Here is a 20,710-nt window from a genome sequence, read left to right as displayed (position 1 = left end):
CACCGCGACATTTTTGCCGCGTGGACCCTTGCAGCAGTCACGACGTGTCAAGTGAACCTAGATTACGAAGCTCAAGTGTTCAGCAGAGTAAAGGAGACACGACCGGAGCATGCACAGTTTTCTCATGAGACAGCCTGATCGCTTGACCTGGTGACAGCGCCAGCTAACATATTTATAATTGTAACAAGTAACTATACAGCACATAAAACATGAATCGGAGTAAAAGTATTAAACTGATGTAAAATATGTAGTTGTCACGTGCGGCTACGCCCCCTCTCCTAGCTGTCACTCTGGGTTCCCTCGTGTCTGTGTTCTCGCCCTGCTCGTTAGTTTTGATGAATCCCTTGTTAGTTACCACGCCCCTGTATCATTGTTTGCACCTGATCCTTGTCTAGTTCCATGTATATAAACCCCTGAGTCTCCCTTGTCCCTTGTCGGTTGTTTTGGATGTTTGATTGTTCTCTCCCTCGCGCTGTTGTAATTCGTGTGCCCTGTTCCCGGTGTTTTACTCTCTGTTGGTTAATTCTCTGTTCTGTGTTATTTCAGCCTGGTTTTGTTTCGTGTCTGTCTTCATCATGCCCCTGTACCTGTCTCATCTGGATGGCTCTCCCGTTGTGACCCCTGCCCGTGACTTCGACTACGATTATGGAATGCCCTGTAATAAATCTCGCTCTTCTCTGCGTTTGTGTCCGTCTCCTCGCTCCGTGGCGCAAGCTACGTTACAGTAGTGAAGTAAAAGTGGAAGTAGGAGAAAAAAAATAATACTCCAGTAAAGTACAGATACAGCGTTTTAGTACTTAAGTACAGTAGTGAAGTAGTTCTACTTCGTTACTATACAACTCTGGACACCAGGGACTCCATTTTATGAGTTCCCCCAAAAAACTGGGTCATGTTGTGCTAGCCAGGGAAAACCTAATATTATTGGGTCTTTGGGGAAGTCACTGATAAAAGGGCAGAGACTTGGAATGGAGGACACTCACAGTAAGGTGGAGTGGATTGGTGATGTTGGGGACATTTTTCGTGCCTAAGGGCTTCCTGTCAACTTCCTTTTGTCTATACTGAAAGGCACAGGGAAAAACGGGAAATGACATCTTATTTGCAAAGGCATTGTCCATAAAATTTCCTACTGCTCCTGAGTAAACTATGGCTGGTAAAGAAGGAGTAAGAGACTAGATAAGTTTATTTGGCAAAGTGAAGCTTTTGGTCTTGATGGGTGGTGTAGTCAGAACACGTCCTGGGACTTGTTTGGTACAAATCACAGGAGTTACTGAGGTGACCCTTTTGACAGCAAATAAAAGCATAAACCCTCTCTACTGCGGCACTGACGCTCCCTTGGGGACAGTAGTGTGCCTCCTAATTCCATGGGTTCTGGATTCTTTGTGGTCAGGGTTGAATGGGTAGTCGCGTGTTGCACTGAAACCTTATGGCGTGAACGTATAAGATTATCTAATCTGATCGATAACTGAGTGAGTTCATTGAGTGAGATTCTCCCTTACAAGCCAGCTCTCCCCTTAGGACATCGTTCAAGCTCTGGCGGTAGGAGGTGATCAAGGCTCGATCATTCCAGACACTGGCAGCCTGCCAGCATGCAGAACTGAAGGGAATGTTCAGCCTCTGACTACCTACTCTGATGGAGCTGAAGCAGTTGTTGACCTGGATCCTCCCAGTTGAAGGAATGGTCAAACACCACCTTGAAGTGTCTTTTAAAACTGCTATAAGATTCCTTTATGGGAGGATTTGAGTTCCAGTCCTGTGGCCCAGTGTAAAGCCTTTCAGGTCAACAGTGTAATCACTAAAGCAGTGGTTCCTAAACTTTTTCTGCCGTGCCCCCCTTTAGTAAATGAGAATAGGCCTGTCGCGATAATTACATTATCGACTTATCGTACGATAATTTTTTAACCGTGATCATTTTTGCTGATGTCGATAATTGACCATTGGGTTTCCGCTCAAATTTGTTTACATGAGAATAAACCGCAACTACGTTAGATTTCAATAACGTAAATAACAGTGCCTCCACGCACACAGGTGGAGATGTGTTAGCTCGTGAACGTATTTGAGGCTAATAGGACTCGAAATAATTCGCTTTTTATCACATTATTTAATGGTTGTTTATTATAGTGACCGTAGCGCGCGACTCCGCTCACCTCGCGCGAACCACCGCGAACGGTGAAAGCGTTGTTGTTCGAAACGATATGTGGTAGTATAAAGGAAATCCCCTCAAAAACAGTGGAAGGAACATTTACCTGACGAATTTTAATGTTGCTTTGTGTTTCAGGTTTGAAAAGTGCTGGAATTTAGGCTAAAGTACTTGAAAATACTTGAAATTGTACTTCGTTTCACAATAAATATCTGACTGACTGAACAGTTAACAAATACGAGCCTCTTGTAATTCCAGGATGAAACATGAGAGAACGGGAAGACGTTCTAAGATTGGGCGTTTTGAAAATAAACAACCCTTAAATGATGTGATAAAAAGCGAATTATTTCGAGTATATGTATAAATATTTAACTTAATTAAGTTTAACGTGCTGGGAAATATTGAAATGGACCTTTAAAGTGACGTACAAATGCTTTATGAATTAAACTCCGCATAGCCCGAAAATGAACTCCGCAAACATGACTTTGTTCATTGCGCTGCGGCGTGCGAGCGCGAAGTTACAAAATTCGAGAGGTGCACGACCTCGCGAATCGACAGTGTGCGAGGCCACCGCGATTACGTAATTTTCGCCGCGCAGACCCTCGCTCGGCTCGCGATGCGTCAAGTTTAAACCAGGCTTAAACCAGACTTAACTCGCTATATAGCCAAAGAGATGCTGCCGTTAAATACAGTCAGAAAACATTTATAAACATGCTGCAAAGATTTAACATGCAGTATGAACTGCCAAAGAAAACCTTTATCTCCCAAACTGCCATTCCAACCTTATATAATGAAGTCACGTGTTCTGAAGGAGATTAGACATCTCATTTTACTCTGCCACTACAGATATGTAGTCAAGCTCAAATATGAACACATACATGAGCTTTACAATACATTACTGCCAACTGGTGTAATTGTATTATTATGCTACTATATTATTATTGTGGCACATTGTCTTAAAGCTCCTTTGGGGAGCCCAGAAGCAAGAAAAAAATTTATAATGGCACTTTAAAATGACAATATTATCGTTTATCGCAATAATTTCTGGGACAATATATCGTTCTGAAAATTTTGTTATCGTGACAGGCCTAGATGAGAATATTTTTGCGCCCCCCCCATATTGACTAGGGATGCACCGATTCACGTTTTTCACTTCCGATACCGATTCAGATATCTGACGCTTCGTATCTGTCAATACTGATCCGATACCCAGTGGTGGACTTAGCAATTTGGGGGCTCAAGGCGAAATTAGCTAGGGGGCCCATCAACATTAATATGCGAGAAATAAGTCAGCTAATCAGGGGGCCCCTACAGTGGGCTGCAGTGGGAGGGGCCCAAGGCAGTTGCCTAGCCACGCCTCTATGCAAAGACCGCCTCTGCCGATACCGATCTGATAGTGTAAAACTGTGCTGAATCGACTTAAAGCATTTTTTTTAAACACAGACATACAGAATTACAAGTTTATTGAAAACTCTGCACCAGTATAGCACACTTAAACACACATAAAACATGTAAAAACAACACAACTTGCATTTGTTCAGTCAGTGCAATTATGAATATAACATTGAATGTAAAATAAATAATACCAAAGAACCTGAAACTTACAAAAACAATAGGTTCACAACTTTGGTCAAACATGAAAAAAATAAACTGCAAGAAACCTTTTAAATGGTTCAAGAATTCTAAATATAATTTAAAATAAATAAGGAGAAGAAATAAGAGAAACAGCAATACATATGCGGCTAGTTTGCAAGCGCAGACATCACGCAGAGCACAAAGCATGTAACGGCCAGAAATATGTGTACCGTCTCTTTAAGGGAGCGAGTTGAGCGTGCGTATGGAATATTGTTTTTTTAGCTTTCTGCCGTAGACCGAGTCAGACCACTGCTCTTTAATTTATTTCTGTAAGTAACGCATTAAATGAGCTTTGGACAACTCACCAGTTCATGTATGAACAGTGAAGTATTGCTGGAGCCCAGGTTTATTTTGGTCAACCAGAAAATAAACGGACTAAGTGGAATACCACCAGCGCGAGTATTAAGGTTGAACTAACTCTGAAAAGCAAGCAATACAAGCATAGAATTAGACTGAATAGATCTGTTTTTATGGATCGGTCACATTGTCCCCGATACCCGATCTAGAATTTTTTCAGATATTAATATCGGAATCGGTGCATCCCTAATATTGACACATGTGCACATTTTACTTTCAAGCTCCGCGCCCCCCCTGCAATAGCTCCCTAGGTGGAGCGCGCCCCCCACTTTGGGAACCACTGCACTAAAGCAACCTTGGAGAGGTCTGTAGGAAACACGTTGGTCATGAGACTAAAATATAGCGAATATTGCAATAAAAAGCCCCGGCATAAACCTGGTGAGCCATCATATTTTTCTGGAACAGCCAGCCGAATAGGAGCAGTTGTTTTGGCTTCTGGGTTCTCAGGTGGTTGAAGGGGGTGAGCCAAAACGTGGAAGGGAGGTTGAAACGCTCATGATGGCCATGGGATCCCAATAAGGTCCCCTGGGAGACAAGGGCAGCGTGAAGGCTGGTAGTATCTGCTGGATCCATGGGAGGCGAAGTATTCGGTAATGCTGAGCAACCAGAGGCTAAATGAGGATCCATATGCAGATAAAATCATTGTTTAATGTTAACGGAGAGTGAAGAAGTAGGAGCAGATTTGTAGACAGAAACTGGATTAGTAACAAACTAGTGCTGAATATACATCAGGCAACGGTACAGGTAAGATAATTCACAAAAGGCCAAAATGAGAAGTCAGTGAAATAACACTTGGTATGCAATTCTAAAAGATTGGCAATACTTCGCAAGGTAATGTGGAAACTGTTTATATATGTAAGTTAATGAGGAGCAGCTGGGGAGGAGCAGAGTGACTATAATTCTGGAGACTGGGCACTCTGGTGGTGAGATGTGAAAGTAGCAGGCTGTCTGACACTCAAGGACTCAAAGCATTATTTACAAATTCATGGAAATATGGGCAAACATTTTTTTTGCCCCAGCTCACCCGTAAAGCTCATCTAAAACCTTCAGGTAATTAGATGATATTTTTGGGGTCTGGGTATGGAAGAAAAATAGTTCCATCGGATTTTGAATTCGTATTTGAAGCACTGAATTTGTTTGCCCTTGAATTTGAAGCTCTGAAATTTTTTTGCACTGAAATTATGCATCTGAATTTTGTTGCCTTTGAATTTAATGCTTATTAAAATACAATGAAAAAAAATTCGGGCGTTAAAAAATTCAAAAGATTTTTTTTCAAGTTGCTCGAATTCGATTGGTCAAATTTGGCTCACAAAATACGCGTGCAAAATTTCGCGTGCTAAAATACGAGTTCAAAGATATTCAGAGTAAACATCCGGGACACAAAGGATGAGCAATCGATTCAAGACTCCAATCGAACCAAATCCAACCAATCACGCTCCACTGGTCACGGCGCTGTTTGAAGCCACAGGCGGAGAGAGAGTGAGTTATGTCGGCGCACGGGATCGGCTCCTCTTCGGTGAGTGTATTTACTCCTTTATTTGTCTATTGTGGTGTTTTTAAGATTCAGTAAGATACAGTAAACGACGTGTTGCACATCAGAGGTTTGCGCTGGACTGATCTTTTTTTTTTAACTCGCTATGTAGTCAACATAGCTGCGTATGTGTGTGTCCGTCAGTCCACACTGTGCTTTATGATATTATATTTATCATAAAATCATTACATTCGTTTATTACTTCCTTACCAGTCGAGTAGTTTACAGTTGTTTTCAACTGTCTCCGTGGGGTAATGGTTAGTGACGAGAGCTTCGGACAAAACGGGCCTGACGAGCGATTTGTTTTTTAAAATTATTATTATATGTATAAAATCTTTCTCTCTGAGTTTACTTTTGGATAAGGAATTTATTTTTTCATTTTCTCTTCTGTTTATTACTCTAAACAGGTAGTTGGACGTGTCACAAGACAGATCAAGCAGTTAATGCCCGGTTCACACTACACGATTTTAGGCTGGTTTTTCAGTCGCCGACTGATCGGCGACAGAAACTGTGGTCGGAGGCAAATCGGCGATCACTCGTGTGAACTGCTGAAAGACGCTCGCCGGGCCGTCGCCGACTCGTCGCAGACGACCGGCAGATATCTAGCATGTTTAATATCTAGCAGTCGGCGACTGAGAGTCGGCAGCAGCGTCTAGCTACAGCCAATGGGAACGCGGAGAGAGAACCGCGGCACCGCTGAAGATATCTCTGAAGAATGTAAAAAACTTTCAAGAATGCTTTCAAAACAGTAACCCAGCAAACACACAAACTCCTCACCTTTCTTACAACTTTACTACAACACTGTGTTTAAGTTATTGTGACAGCACTGGAGAAATAGTGCGATTGATTATATCTATGTTCACTGCAACGGAGAGATGAAATAATTCTGGCAACTTGGGACTATGGAGTGTTTAAACGGTAAAAAAAAATTATAATAACGAAAATGTGGAGTACATGTACATTGTTTTTTTTCTTCTATGTGGTGTTGCTGGTTCTGGCGAGAGTTTCGTTTTCGTGTTCTCGTGTTTTTGGACGGCAGCCAGATGAGTCGGCGATTCCCCAGTTCCCCAGTCGTGTAATTCGTGAGCCCGCGTCGCCGATCAGTCATAGTAGTGCGGACGGCACAAAAACCTGACGACTGAAAAGTCGTGTAGTGTGAACCGGGCATTAGACGAGGGATTAAAGAATCCCCAATGTGGACAGTGCTCACTCGACGACCTGACAGTGGCCTTGCTTTTTCCAAAAGAGGCAGAAGGGAATTTGACTAACTCTGTTATGTTTGATATCATTTTTGAAAACTTCAACTCTTAATAAAATGAAAGTGAGTCAAGCATGAGTTTTAATTAGTTTTATTTTCTGTGGTGTATAATTTTTACCTTTATGTCAAACATCAGAATAACAAAATTGGGCAATCAAACAACTTTTGATTGTATCCATTTACTGCAATGTCTCCTACACTGTAAATAATTTAAAAAAGTAATGAAGCTGCATCTCAGTTTTTTATTGTTTTTTTTATTACTCAAACTAAAACTGATGACAAAATTTGCCATTAATTTTTCATTCATATGGTCTTAACTTTGTAAAGATGTGTTATTTTATTCCAATTCTCAGACCAGTTGTTTCAAATAGACAGGAAATTCTCACAAAACTGGACAGCAGAAATGTAAAGATCACAGCCAGAGGACTGGGATGCAGCTCCTAGGTTAACTGCATCTCTCAAAGCTGTCATCTGTTCATCTGTCAGTGGGCATTCTGTGTGAGGGACAATGATTTTTGAGTGGTCATCAATGGGAAGTCCGTTGTTGTCCCACTCAATATTGGGAATCTCCATTCCCTACAAATAAGTTGTATACACTTGTGTGGATAAAATAGCCACTTCCAAACTTTATACATAAACCACACTATTTGTTAAAATCATATTACACTTTCATGTACCTCTGTGTTATCTGCTGCAGGAATTGGGTGATGTGAATGACCCAGCACCCACAGTTGATTAGGGGTCATGTGGCTCTCTGTTCTTATTGGATGATTGTCCCAACCACTACAAAAAGTATCTAGGTCTTCCTGCAGGCATGGTAGGAACACATAGTGGCAACAGAAGATGTGTGTGATGTTGGAAATGTTGAGCCCTCTCCTTCAAGGTAATGGAGAACATCATAGTAGATGCTTGTTACAACGACCCATAGACTTCACCACAGCCTTTTAATCCTGGAATATGATCAAACTGAAATACCTTGTATTAAAAATAACAAAACAACTTGCACTCAAGTTCTGAAACTTCTACTTCAAAAAAGGGCGTTGCCCCCTCAGGCGAGGTGTCCCGCCCCCTCAATTTAAATAATAAGACCCATTTATTTTACTATTGCTACCGCCCCCTCGCTCGCTCAACAATCGTCACACGCCGCCACCCCCACTGAATATGTCCTGGCACCGGTCCAGTATATATATAAATGAATAAAAAATATTAATTATAACAAATCGCTCATCAGTCGCGGGTATCGAACCCAGGCCCGTTTTGTCCGAAGCTTTCGTCACTAACCATTACACCACGGAGACAGTTGAAAACAACTGTAAACTACTCGACTGGTAAGGAAGTAATAAACGAATGTAATGATTTTATGATAAGTATAATATCATAAAGCACAGTGTGGACTGACGGACACACACATACGCAGCTATGTTGACTACATAGCGAGTTAAAAAAAAGATCAGTCTAGCGCAAACCTCTGATGTGCAACACGTCGTTTACTGTATCTTACTGAATCTTAAAAACACCACAATAGACAAATAAAGGAGTAAATACACTCACCGAAGAGGAGCCGATCCCGTGCGCCGACATAACTCACTCTCTCTCCGCCTGTGGCTTCAAACAGCGCCGTGACCAGTGGAGCGTGATTGGTTGGATTTGGTTCGATTGGAGTCTTGAATCGATTGCTCATCCTTTGTGTCCCGGATGTTTACTCTGAATATCTTTGAACTCGTATTTTAGCACGCGAAATTTTGCACGCGTATTTTGTGAGCCAAATTTGACCAATCGAATTCGAGCAACTTGAAAAAAAATCTTTTGAATTTTTTAACGCCCGAATTTTTTTTCATTGTATTTTAATAAGCATTAAATTCAAAGGCAACAAAATTCAGATGCATAATTTCAGTGCAAAAAAAATTCAGAGCTTCAAATTCAAGGGCAAACAAATTCAGTGCTTCAAATACGAATTCAAAATCCGATGGAACTATTTTTCTTCCATATCTGGGCCCATGGACATGATAAAAACACTAGCCAAAACTGAAATCCCATTCACACACCCTACAGATCGAGTTTCTGGACACCACTGTTTCTCTGGGGTTGAAGGTACAATCTACATTTGGTTGGGTAGTTGCACCTTAGGGTTACGACATCAAAGGATATACAACAAAGGACAGAGGATATACAAACAAAGGACAGAGGTGCTGGGCATGCAAATGTGGGGTTGACAGACAGGAGACGATTAATACAAAGGGGTGAGATCTAAAAGAAGCATATTTTCTCTCAACATCCACACACCAGGGACACAAACAATTACTTACTTAGGGTCATCTACAATTACATAGCACTAGTGGCTAACACACACACTAGTGATCACTAGGGGGCTGTGGTGCACACATGCCCAGAGCGGTGGGCAGCCCTAGCCCTAGCCCGGGCAGCAGTTGAGGTTAGGTGCCTTGCTCAAGGGCACCTCAGTCATGGCCTCAGAAGCGATCAGAAGGCAATAGGGTTGCCACCTAGGTCTGACAAAAACGCGAACGTAAATTGTTGACGGGGGGGGGGGGGGGGGTGGTGGTGTTGGCAGCGAACGTAAAATGGACACAGCGAGAAAAAAGATGGATTTAAAGTGTACAGAAACAGTCTAAATAGTCGTTTGAACTAACCTAGTGAGAACCGGGACATTAAATTAATTTTTTTTTTGCCGGGACCGAATATGAAAAAGAAGGAAAACCGGGACAGCCCGGGAAAACACTTAAAATCCGTCTTTTTTTCTCGCTGTGTCCATTTTACACCAACCCCCGGTAACATGTTCACCCCCCCCCCCCCCCCCCTCCCCCCCCAAACAATTTACGTTCGCGTATGACAGAGTGTCCTTGTTTTTTGTCAGACCTAGGTGGCAACCCTATGCAATTAGTTACAGCTAGTGTAAGTAAAGATGGTTAATAGATATGTGCAGAGTAGATAAATTACCTAGGGAAATGCACGTGTGTGTGTAATGTAGTTATGGCAGTACAATGCACAGGGCAAAGAAAAATATATGGTATAAATAAATGTGATAAATACAGATGGAATCATACAGATAATATACAGATTATCCTATACCACTGTAGATAGGGCTATACAGATGTGAATTGAAGAGGAACACTGTACAGATGTTGTGTGGATGGTTAGGTATGGATAGAGGGTAAGGAAAGAATAGTCTTTGGGAAGAGTTCAATAAGGTGACCGCTGTGAGAAAGAAGTGGTCAGCAATTCCCTCTCAGCTTAGTACTCTTTTAAGGTTCACACTGTCAGTTCTCAAAAATGAAATGTTGATCATGGGTCAATACTAATTTAAACCTTAAAGTAATCCAAAAGTAATTAGTTACATTACTTTTCAAAAGTAATCAGAAAAGTTACACTACAATTACATTTTAAACAAGGTAACTTGTAACTAACAAATTACTTTTTTAAAGTAACTTACCCAACACTGAACGTAACCTACCCCTCCCTCACCCCTAACCCTAACGAACCCTAACCCTTAACCCCAACCTAACCCTAACTAAACCCTAACCTAAACCTAATCCTAAACTCTAACCCTGCATACTAGCACTGCTAGTCCTGCTACAACACAATTGAACTCCCAGCTCTCGTGAATGTATTGTCCACTTCCACCACTAGATGGAACCACATTCAGTAGTTTGCCAGCCAGCGAGCTTAGTGGGAATATAGAGTTTAACTTCCATCTGGATTGTATTTTGATTGTCATTATTGAAATGTACTTTCATAGCCACTATACTAAAATGAACACTGTGATAATTAATTAATTAATTTATTTATTATTCCTTTATTTAGACAGGATAATATCTTGAGGCTTACAGACTCATTTACAAGAGAGACCTGTACTGGGTGGTTAGTGCAGTAAAGTGCTGGTACAGGTGCACGCAGGACGGTACGTGAGTTTTATAGTCGGTTAAACAGTTGTGTTTTGCTATTTAAATGGAGTGTAGTTTATGTTGCACATGTTTATTCTGAAATAACTGGCGTTTGTGGCCCAAAGGGTTTAGTATGGACTCACAGGTCTAAATGCAGATGGTGGTTGGACACAGAACGGTCCCTTTTTGGAATGACCAACACTTTATTTGTAATTCACACACTGTACTGGAACATGTGAGTGTATTTTTCAGTGCTCTGCCTTTTAGTCACAGATGTTCATTCCTTTCAGTGTCTCAGCTCGGTCACACCCTGAATGAGCTCATCTCCACACACCTACAACCTGAGCTGCAGATTAATGTTGATACAGATGCTTAACGTGAGCTACTGAGTTACAGCTAAGATCAGATGAGGAGAGGACCAGCCTGTTGCTAGGTAACAATGCAGGGAAAGGCAGGACTGAGCATCTGTGTTGCTCAGTCTAATGAGCTGCTTTATGTAGACCACGTGAACACCACTGTGAACACCACTAAACACACCACATAACCGCCACTAAACACACCACGTGACCACCACTAAACACACCACGTGAACACTACTAAAGACACCACTAAACACACCATGTGAACACCACTAAACACACCACGTGACCATCACTAAACACACCACGTGACCATCACTAAACACACCACGTGAACACCATTAAACACACCACATGAACACCACTAAACACACCACATCTACACCGCCAAAAGCACCATATATGATACTTTGGCTAGATATCTGTGTTTGTGTGTTTTGGTATTGCTGTATGCCAGTTTTGACAATGAGGTTTGGTTATTGTTGGGGGGATATTTGATCATTGTAGGGTGGGTGTTTGGTCTTTGGGGAGCAAGGGTGTTTGATCATTGTTGGGGAGGGGGGTGTTTGGTCATTGTTGGAGAGGGGACTGGATCAAAATAGCTTGTTAAAGACTGGATGCACAGGTTTTAGTGTGGTATAGCAAGGTTCTTGAACTCTGTAATCTAGCTTCTATATCCTCTCTCTCCCATCACTGGCTGGGAAAGATACATTAGTTCTCTCTTCCTGTTCATACTGAGTGAAGGGCAAGTTAACAACGTTAACCCTACCCTTAACCCTAACCCTAACCCTAGGTGCCATACTGGCTTCAGGTATGAATGGCAGAAAAACAGTGAATAAAACTGCAAACTGACAGTGGCAGTGCCACCAAGTGAAAAGGTCCAGAGGGTTTGTGCATAAATAATGCATACAAGTAACATACAAGTGACATATTACATTTACATTTAGGGCATTTAGCAGTCAGTCTTGTGCAGAACAACTTACAAAGTGCTTTGGCATCTGCATAGAAAATCCAGTATAGTACAGTTTATATAGGTCAGAATTCAAGATACCCTTGAACCAGACTACTACTAAACTACAGGAATCAATGCCATTACCTTGGATTTCAAATAAACACAGATAATAAACAATATCTAAAAACTACAGAAATTAAGTTGCCAATATCACCAGGCTGTGGTGCAGACACACACACACACACACACACACACACACACTAGTGATCACGGGGACTGTGGTGCACACATACACACACACTAGTGATCACTAGGGGGCTGTGGTGTGTGATGGACACACTTTGTGTGTGTGTGTGATTGAGTGTGTGTGGGGAGAGTGAGTGTTTGGTAGTTCAATGTGTGGAAGATGAACAACAAATGAGGAACTGAGGGCTGTACTTTCACCATGGAGACCAGTGTTAAGATGACTGTCACCATGGAGACTAGTGTTAAAATGACAAGGAACATCTGTTCTGCCGGATGGATATCTCTGCCTAACACTCCAGAATGGACTGAAATAGCACTGGTGAAGTCAGATAAGAACCCTGCAATGATCCCGTGATGGACCTGTAAGAAGGGCCAATGTGCAGAAAAGGGTTGCAATTACTATAGATTTAAAAGTTACTAGACAACAGCTGATTGGTTGGATGCATTCCCTTATTTGGTGTGTCGTATAGGACCTCTGATCAGTCAAATTTACATATTGCTGTTTTTCTTATTACATGTTAAGCCCTGTGTTGAACACTATCCCTGTGTTGAACACTATCCCTGTGTTGAACCCTAACCCTGTGTTTAATACTAACCCTGTGTTGAACACTAACACTGTGTCTCCAGCTGCTACATCGGCACACCCTCATCTGTCATCAAGAACACTATGGAGATTATTGAAATGTGTTGACTTGATGAACGCAAAACACACACACACACACACACATACACACACACACACACACACACACACACACACACACACACACACACACACACACACACACACACACACACACACACACACACACCTGTTCTCTCTCATTTACTCATAGACCCTCAGAGAGAGAGAGAGGTCTATTTTTGTCCTCCTGACTAGGGTGGTGTGGCTGTAACAGTCTGTGTCCTCCAGTGTGACAGTAACAGCCCTACAACGAATCACTAGAGCATTTAGCATCAGTATTTTCCATTTTTGTTGTTTATTTGTTTATTTATTGCCTCTGGAGTAGTTTAATATTGCAGTAGAGAATTATCAGCGCACACACTGCTTATGCATGAAATCGTGCTGTTGTGACTGAGCCTCAGTCTTCTGTTGCCCTGACTTTCTTGTTGTCTAGTTCTGAATGCTTATTACAACCACAATATAACTAAGAACACACACCCAATGCTAGTAATGTTATCTGCGCACGTCCCTGTTAACGCGTGTCCCGTTTACTCCGTCGCTCCGTCATATCATCTAAAGCAGCTGGCAGCGCTCCTGAACAACACCTTCGTGTTTTGGGTTCTGCTGGAGTAAAAGCGGAGAAGCAGGGCGAGTTTCTACATATCTGCTGCGGGGACAAATACATTTGAGGTCTGATACAGGTGTGACGGGTGGACGCATCCTATCGATCTGGCTGAGGTCGGGTGGAGAAGATCAGCGTTACACTGATCGTGGAGACAACAAAGAACATAGAAGTCCAACAACTGAATACTTACAAACGCGTGGACAATAATAACTTTGGAGGATGGAGCGATGGCAGGAGGATTACCACCCCCAGATGTTGAAATATCCACTGACCTTTTGAACAGCATGGTCGTGGTTACGTCTGCCTGTACGTGGTGTTTGTGGAGGAGCTGTGTGGGTTAGAGCTGATCTGACACAGAGTAAGATCGTATTGTCCCTGTAGTGAGAGTGGACCGGTGCCAAACGGGTCGAGTTACGCCAGTTAACAGATGTGCGTGTGTCTCACTACGGGAGTGTTAACGGGTCTGTGCTGCACACCAGCAACGCGAGAAAAGTTTGGTGTTAAATGTGTGGATGAAACCGAAGATAAGAGGACAACAATCTCGCCGAATCGAAAGGAAACAAAATAAATGTCATATAGCGTTTACCCGGACTTGGACTTTTCGTGACAGTCGCTCAGAAAGTATCTAATCTTTAAATGCTGGTGTGCATGGCTGTGCGTCTGCCTCCTGGATGGTGTTTGGCTTCCTTGGGCAGTTTGGTGTGTTGTAGCTAAATGATGGGGACACACGCTGGAGTGAGGTACGTGTGGGCGTTGATGCTGTACTTTAATTACTCATTTAACATGGAGCGGCTCGAATGTTCTGAATGTTCAGTGTGGATAATACTGTAAATGTGGGATCAATTATTTCCTCTGGGATCAATAAATATTTATCTATCTATACTGTGAATATGAATGAACACTGTACACTTTTAAAAATTGGTTGGCCAGAATCCTGCAATGACAAATAGTGGATGACATTTTTATAAACCGATAGTGTCCCCGCCCTTTCCACAAGGCATCTTTTCTACTACTTGTCTTCTTTCTTTCTCTTTTCATGCAGAATGGCGCGGTTTGGAGATGAAGTGCCCGGTGTGCTGGGTGCCGGAGACGGGGGGTCGGAGTGCGGCCGGGTACGCGAGGCGCCCGCGGTGTCCACCGGCGCCGTTTCACCTGCTTTCAAACAGACCAAAGCGCAGCGCGCCCGCACCATGGCCCTTTATAATCCCCTACCAGTCCGACAAAACTGCTTCACCGTCAACAGATCTCTTTTCATTTTTGGTGAGGACAACACCGTTAGGAAATACGCCAAGAAGATCATAGAGTGGCCATATCCTTTCGCCTAAATGGTAACAAAACAGAAAGTAACAAAACACATATACAGAAGTATGTGTGTGGTTGACATGACATGGCTTTTTTTGGTCCAAAGTGTCAAATATACTTAAATTATAGAAAAATATGTAAAAAAAAAAACTGTGGTGATATTGTTCAGAAAGTGCTGTTTTATATGAATTTACAGAGCATTCATGGGATTAACATTCCTATTTTTCACAATTTTCAGCCAAACTACAAAATGCTCATATGGCGTGACTGTCCCAAGCACATTTCACAAAGTTAGATTTTGAATTAAAACAAGAAAATTTATTAATTTATTAAATAACACAGATGTCTACTTTTAAAAGTTCAGGCATAACATTTTGAAGCCACCCTTAACTAAAACATTTTGTCCCAAAAATGGAATTGTTTGGAGACCTTTGGGGAGTGGGGGTCCTCCTTCTTTCAGGAGATAGAACAATGCCTCAGAGAGACACTTAAAGTTACAAGGTGAGTCATCACTCTTGTTTTCAAAAAAATCAAGTATATCCAGCAATCCTGCTTCAGTTCCCTTTTGGTGTGACACATTTTACACAAAAATGCCCAAATTAAATTACTTTTCAGTCAGTATTACCTTTAAAACTATATTGTCACATTGTAGTTAGCATGGTTTTATGGTGTTAGCGTAAAGGCACATTGCTTAATGTCATGCTAAGTACATGAAACCTCATATGGTGTGACACATCATCATAAGGTGTGACAGGGTTTTCTTGTCACACCATATGATCATTTTGTCACACTATATGATATGAACTGTGCATAAATACATAAATGGGTCATTCCAGGATTTTGGTACATTTCCTGTCCCACCACTTACATTTCAAATGTACATATCCAAAATATCTAAATGATAAAAAAAAAACAATGTACTTGTTATAAGACAAACTGTAAAATTTGGTGGAAAAATAAGCTCCTTAGATATTATTCAAAAGACCGAATACCTTTGGACCACCTCAAAATATGGCCGTTTTCTCTTGTCTCACACATTGGGTGACCAACTCCTTTGCCAAATTTAACAATTAAAATAAGCTCTAAATAAATTACTTCCTCTTGTATATTGTGGAAATGCATCTCCTTTACTTATGAAAACAACTTCTTTGGTCTACATTGTATTGCATGTCACAGTTTGTAACGTTGCATGCGCAACGGAGCGAGGAGACGGACACAATTGCAGAGATGAGCGAGATTTAATACAGGAAATTCCAAAAGCAGAGTCGTAATACCGGGCGCAGGTCATATCGGGAAGGCAGTCCATACAAGAAATGACAACAGACATACTCGGACAGATAAACCAAACACGACGGGGAAACACGGAACAGGCAGGTACTCTAGTAGCGGAAACAATACTCACGAAGAACAGGTATAACAAAGCACAAGGCACGAAGTAGACAAAATCACGGATACTGGACTGGGGAAATACTGGGACTATATACATAGAAACTAACTAGGGACAGGTGATGGCAATGACACTGGGGCGTGGCAACAAACAAGGAAACACGAAGACAACGAGCAGGGCGGGACAAACAGGCAGGGAACACGGACATGAGGGAACCCAGAGTGACAGCTACGAGAGGGGGCGTTGCCCTACGTGACAGAACCCCCCCTCAAAGCGTGCCACTCCGGGGCACGCAAGGGCAGACAGGACAGGGACAGCGGACAGAGGACAGACCAGAGGGACAGGACCAGACAAAATAGGACGAGGGACCCGGGACATGGCAGGGACTGGAGACAGGGAGACAGGCCAAGAGCTGGGCCGGGACACGGCATGACACGGGACACAGGGAGACCGGACAGGGCCAGGGCAAGGCACAGGAGCAGGGCCGGACAGGACAGGACCGGGGACAGACACTGGAGCGGGGCCAGGGGACAGGGCAGAGGTAAACACTGAGGCAAACACGGCTTGGACGATGGTGACGGGGACAGGAACAAGGTGGGTAACAACTTGGGGAACAGACACGGGGACCGGGACAGAGACGACACCACCAGAAACAGACACGGGAACAGGAACACAGACCTTGACAGACACAACCACAGGGACAGGAACCAAAACAAAACCAGGGACAGGACTGGGGAACATGGGGAACCCGGGCACAGGAGCAGGAACACAGGGCGGAGCAGACAGTACACGGAGTCCATGCCCAACAGGGGGCAGCACAGTCTCTTGGGGAACAGGAGCGGCCGGGCGGCGGGCAGCAGGCACAGGCGCGGCCGGGCGGCGGGCAGCGGGCACAGGCGCGGCCGGGCGGCGGGCAGCGGGCACAGGAGCCGGCAGACGGGCAGTGGGAACAGGAGCCGGCAGACGGGCAGCGGGAACAGGCAGGGTCCGCTGGCGGGCAGCGGGAACAGGCAGGGTCCGCTGGCGGGCAGCCGGAACAGGCAGGGTCCGCTGGCGGGCAGCGGGAACAGGCAGGGTCCGCTGGCGGGCAGCGGGAACGGGAGCCGGCGTGGACGACCTCTCCTGGGTCGCAGGGACAGGAACCGGCGTGGACGACCTCTCCTGGGTCGCATGGACAGGAACCGGCGTGGACGACCTCTCCTGGGTTGCAGGGACAGGAACCGGCGTGGACAACCTCTCCTGGGTCGCAGGGACAGGAACCGGCACGGACTGCCTACGGGCAGCGGGGACAGGAACCGGCACGGACTGCCTACGGGCAGCGGGGACAGGAACAGGCACGGACTGCCTACGGGCAGCGGGGACAGGAACAGGCACGGACTGCCTACGGGCAGCGGGGACAGGAATCTGAGGTGAGGAGATGCACTCGGGGGGCGGAGCCGCCAAGCCGACGTCCTCGGGGGGCGGAGCCGCCAAGCCGACGTCCTTGGGGGGCGGAGCCGCCAAGCCGACGTCCTCAGGGGGCGGAGCCACCAAGCCGACGTCCTCGGGGGGCGGAGCCACCAAGCCGACGTCCTCGGGGGGCGGAGCCACTAAGCCGACGTCCTCGGGGGGCGGAGCCACCATACTGACATCATCGGGGGGCGTGTCCGCCAAGCCGACGTCCTCGGGGGGCGGAGCCACTATACTGACGTCATCGGGGGGCGTGTCCGCCAAGCCGACGTCCTCGGGGGGCGGAGCCACCATACTGACGTCATCGGGGGGCGTGTCCGCCAAGCCGACGTGGCTTGTACTCCCCCCCAAAAAATACTTGGGGGTGTCGTGTGGAGTAGCCGGTGGGATCAGCGGCGGTAGGTCCTCTTCCTCAGGGTCCGGGTTGAGCCTGGAAGAATACACAGACACAGAAGCCCCTCGGTGGCTCTCTCTGCGACGGCTCCGCCTCCTCTGAGGCGTCGGGAGCTCGCAGAAGCCATCGAGAGCCAACCGAGGGTTAAGCAAACGCCTGTCTGTGCACTCAATCCGTCTGCCCGCGACTTGTATTACAGGGTTCTCCTCCCTATAGTGATCAAGCCGGGCAGACACGTAGCGCTCAACAGGAGTCTCGACGCGAAAGCCAGACGAAACCGAAAGTGACTGAGCTTTCGTGGGTGCGCGTCGAGACTTCTGTGTTCCCACAGCGCCAGGGGAATTTCTGTCTCTGGTTCGTTCACACTGTAATATCGGAGAGTTGAACTGGACCGAACCAGCCAACATCTCATCGCAGCGATTAAACTCACCAGAGTCTCGCTCCCTCGCTGTGTCCTTGTAAGATCCGTGATTATGTAACGTTGCATGCGCAACGGAGCGAGGAGACGGACACAATTGCAGAGATGAGCGAGATTTAATACAGGAAATTCCAAAAGCAGAGTCGTAATACGGGCGCAGGTCATATCGGGAAGGCAGTCCATACAAGAAATGACAACAGACATACTCGGACAGATAAACCAAACACGACGGGGAAACACGGAACAGGCAGGTACTCTAGTAGCGGAAACAATACTCACGAAGAACAGGTATAACAAAGCACAAGGCACGAAGTAGACAAAATCACGGATACTGGACTGGGGAAATACTGGGACTATATACATAGAAACTAACTAGGGACAGGTGATGGCAATGACACTGGGGCGTGGCAACAAACAAGGAAACACGAAGACAACGAGCAGGGCGGGACAAACAGGCAGGGAACACGGACATGAGGGAACCCAGAGTGACAGCTACGAGAGGGGGCGTTGCCCTACGTGACACAGTTTTACACTATTAAGTTGTGTCCCACAACATGAGGGCAGCCCTGTTACCATAAGGAATTTTATCTGGCAGAGAAAGGGTTAAAAATATTTGTTTACTGGCACAAAGGAATTTGCATCACAAGGACATTTCCTGCCCACATGGCAAGAAAAATGGTAAGTGCTCTAAAAATTTTCAAGGTTTTTTTCCAGATATGTTTGTCCAAGTTGTGTGTGTCACTCAGTGAATAATAATAATAATAATAATAATAATAATAATAATAATAATAATACATTTTATTTAAAAGCGCCTTTCAAGTGACCCAAGGACACTGTACAATTGATAAAGATAAAATAAAAAAGGTAAGTGCACATACAACTTAAAATGACCATAGAGACAGATACATAGTATCATCCATATGCTAGTTTAAAAAGATGAGTTTTGAGTCTGGTTTTAAAAACATCTAAAGATGAACAAGCTCGCAGTGCGTCGGGAAGACTATTCCACAACTTTGGACCCGCAACACAAAATGCTCTATTTCCAATGGTGCTTAGCTTAATATGTGGGACCTCGGGCAAATGGAGGCTTGAGGACCAAAGAATACATTCTGGAGAGTATGGTTGCAATAGACTACTTAGGTAAGAAGGGGCAACTCTGTTCCTCATATTGTAAGACTAATATTGAGTACAGTCAAAATTTACTTTATATACTTATATAACAATATTTGTCCTTGATCTTGTATACATAGCTAATTTTTACAGTTAGCATCTGTTCCTGGGGTAGACCACAACTTAGACTAGGCCGAAATTTGAAACCCTGTTAGTCGCAACCCTGTTACTGCATACCAATTACATCTAATAAAAAAAAAAACTGCTTCCATACCTGAGCTTGACGAATCAAACTTTTTAATAGTATAGAACCTGTAGCTAAGAAATATGTGACTAAAAATGATCAAATTGAAGATCAAATTTTCAGAAGTGACCACCCCTGAAATGTACCAAAATCCTGGAATGACCCAAATAATGGTCTTGATACATTTTTATAGTTAATAGTTTATTGAATATTTTATACTTTTAACATGTACAGGGAGAGATTGCTGTTTGATCATCGTTTTACTTATTCTCATTTTTTAATTAATTTATGCATTAAATATAAAAAAGTTCAATGACTTACCAAAGATTATTAGAATTTGTGTAACCAATATTAAGCAGATTAGAATAAAAAGAGTAACATCTAATGAATACAGTAAATGGATTAGTTAATGCCTTATAAGCATTGTTCACTACGTTGAGTAGAATTCACTGTCCTTCAACATTTTTGTGATTTTGCTGTAACTAAAAATGATTTCAGTCACTTGTCAAACCAAGTTTGGTTGTTTGGTAAATGCAGATTTTTGCATACAGATTGCTGTGTGGCATGATTCATCATATGGCATGACACCATGTAATTTGGTGTGACATTCAGAATTTTGAAAAAATTTAGGCTTTTTGGTAATTAATCATAAACTCAACAATGTGGCTGATGGGGAATAGTGCCAGCAGTAACAAGATACTCATAAATTAATTTGAAGTATATTGAAAGATTATGAGTAAAAG

General features: G+C 43.8%; 1 protein-coding gene across 6 annotated transcripts in view; it reads left to right on the top strand.

The window, feature by feature from the left end:
* cacna1ea (calcium channel, voltage-dependent, R type, alpha 1E subunit a) overlaps window positions 1–20,710 on the top strand; it is a 269,169-nt gene that overhangs the window by 10,585 nt on the left and 237,874 nt on the right. For 3 of the 6 annotated variants that reach the window (XM_076985535.1, XM_076985537.1, XM_076985534.1), the window contains exon 3: window positions 14,706–14,972. In XM_076985535.1, the coding sequence (XP_076841650.1) occupies window positions 14,706–14,972 (267 nt within the window). Of the gene's footprint in view, window positions 1–13,327; window positions 14,404–14,705; window positions 15,467–20,710 lie in introns of those variants that run through there. The other 3 variants (XM_076985540.1, XM_076985539.1, XM_076985538.1) reach the window with 2 other exon arrangements.

Source organism: Brachyhypopomus gauderio, unplaced genomic scaffold (genome assembly GCF_052324685.1).
Source record: "Brachyhypopomus gauderio isolate BG-103 unplaced genomic scaffold, BGAUD_0.2 sc40, whole genome shotgun sequence".
In the NCBI taxonomy this organism is placed as follows: Eukaryota; Metazoa; Chordata; class Actinopteri; order Gymnotiformes; family Hypopomidae; genus Brachyhypopomus; species Brachyhypopomus gauderio.
The sequence above is the reverse complement of the archived record's forward strand: the minus strand, read 5'-3'. Positions and strand labels throughout refer to the sequence as shown.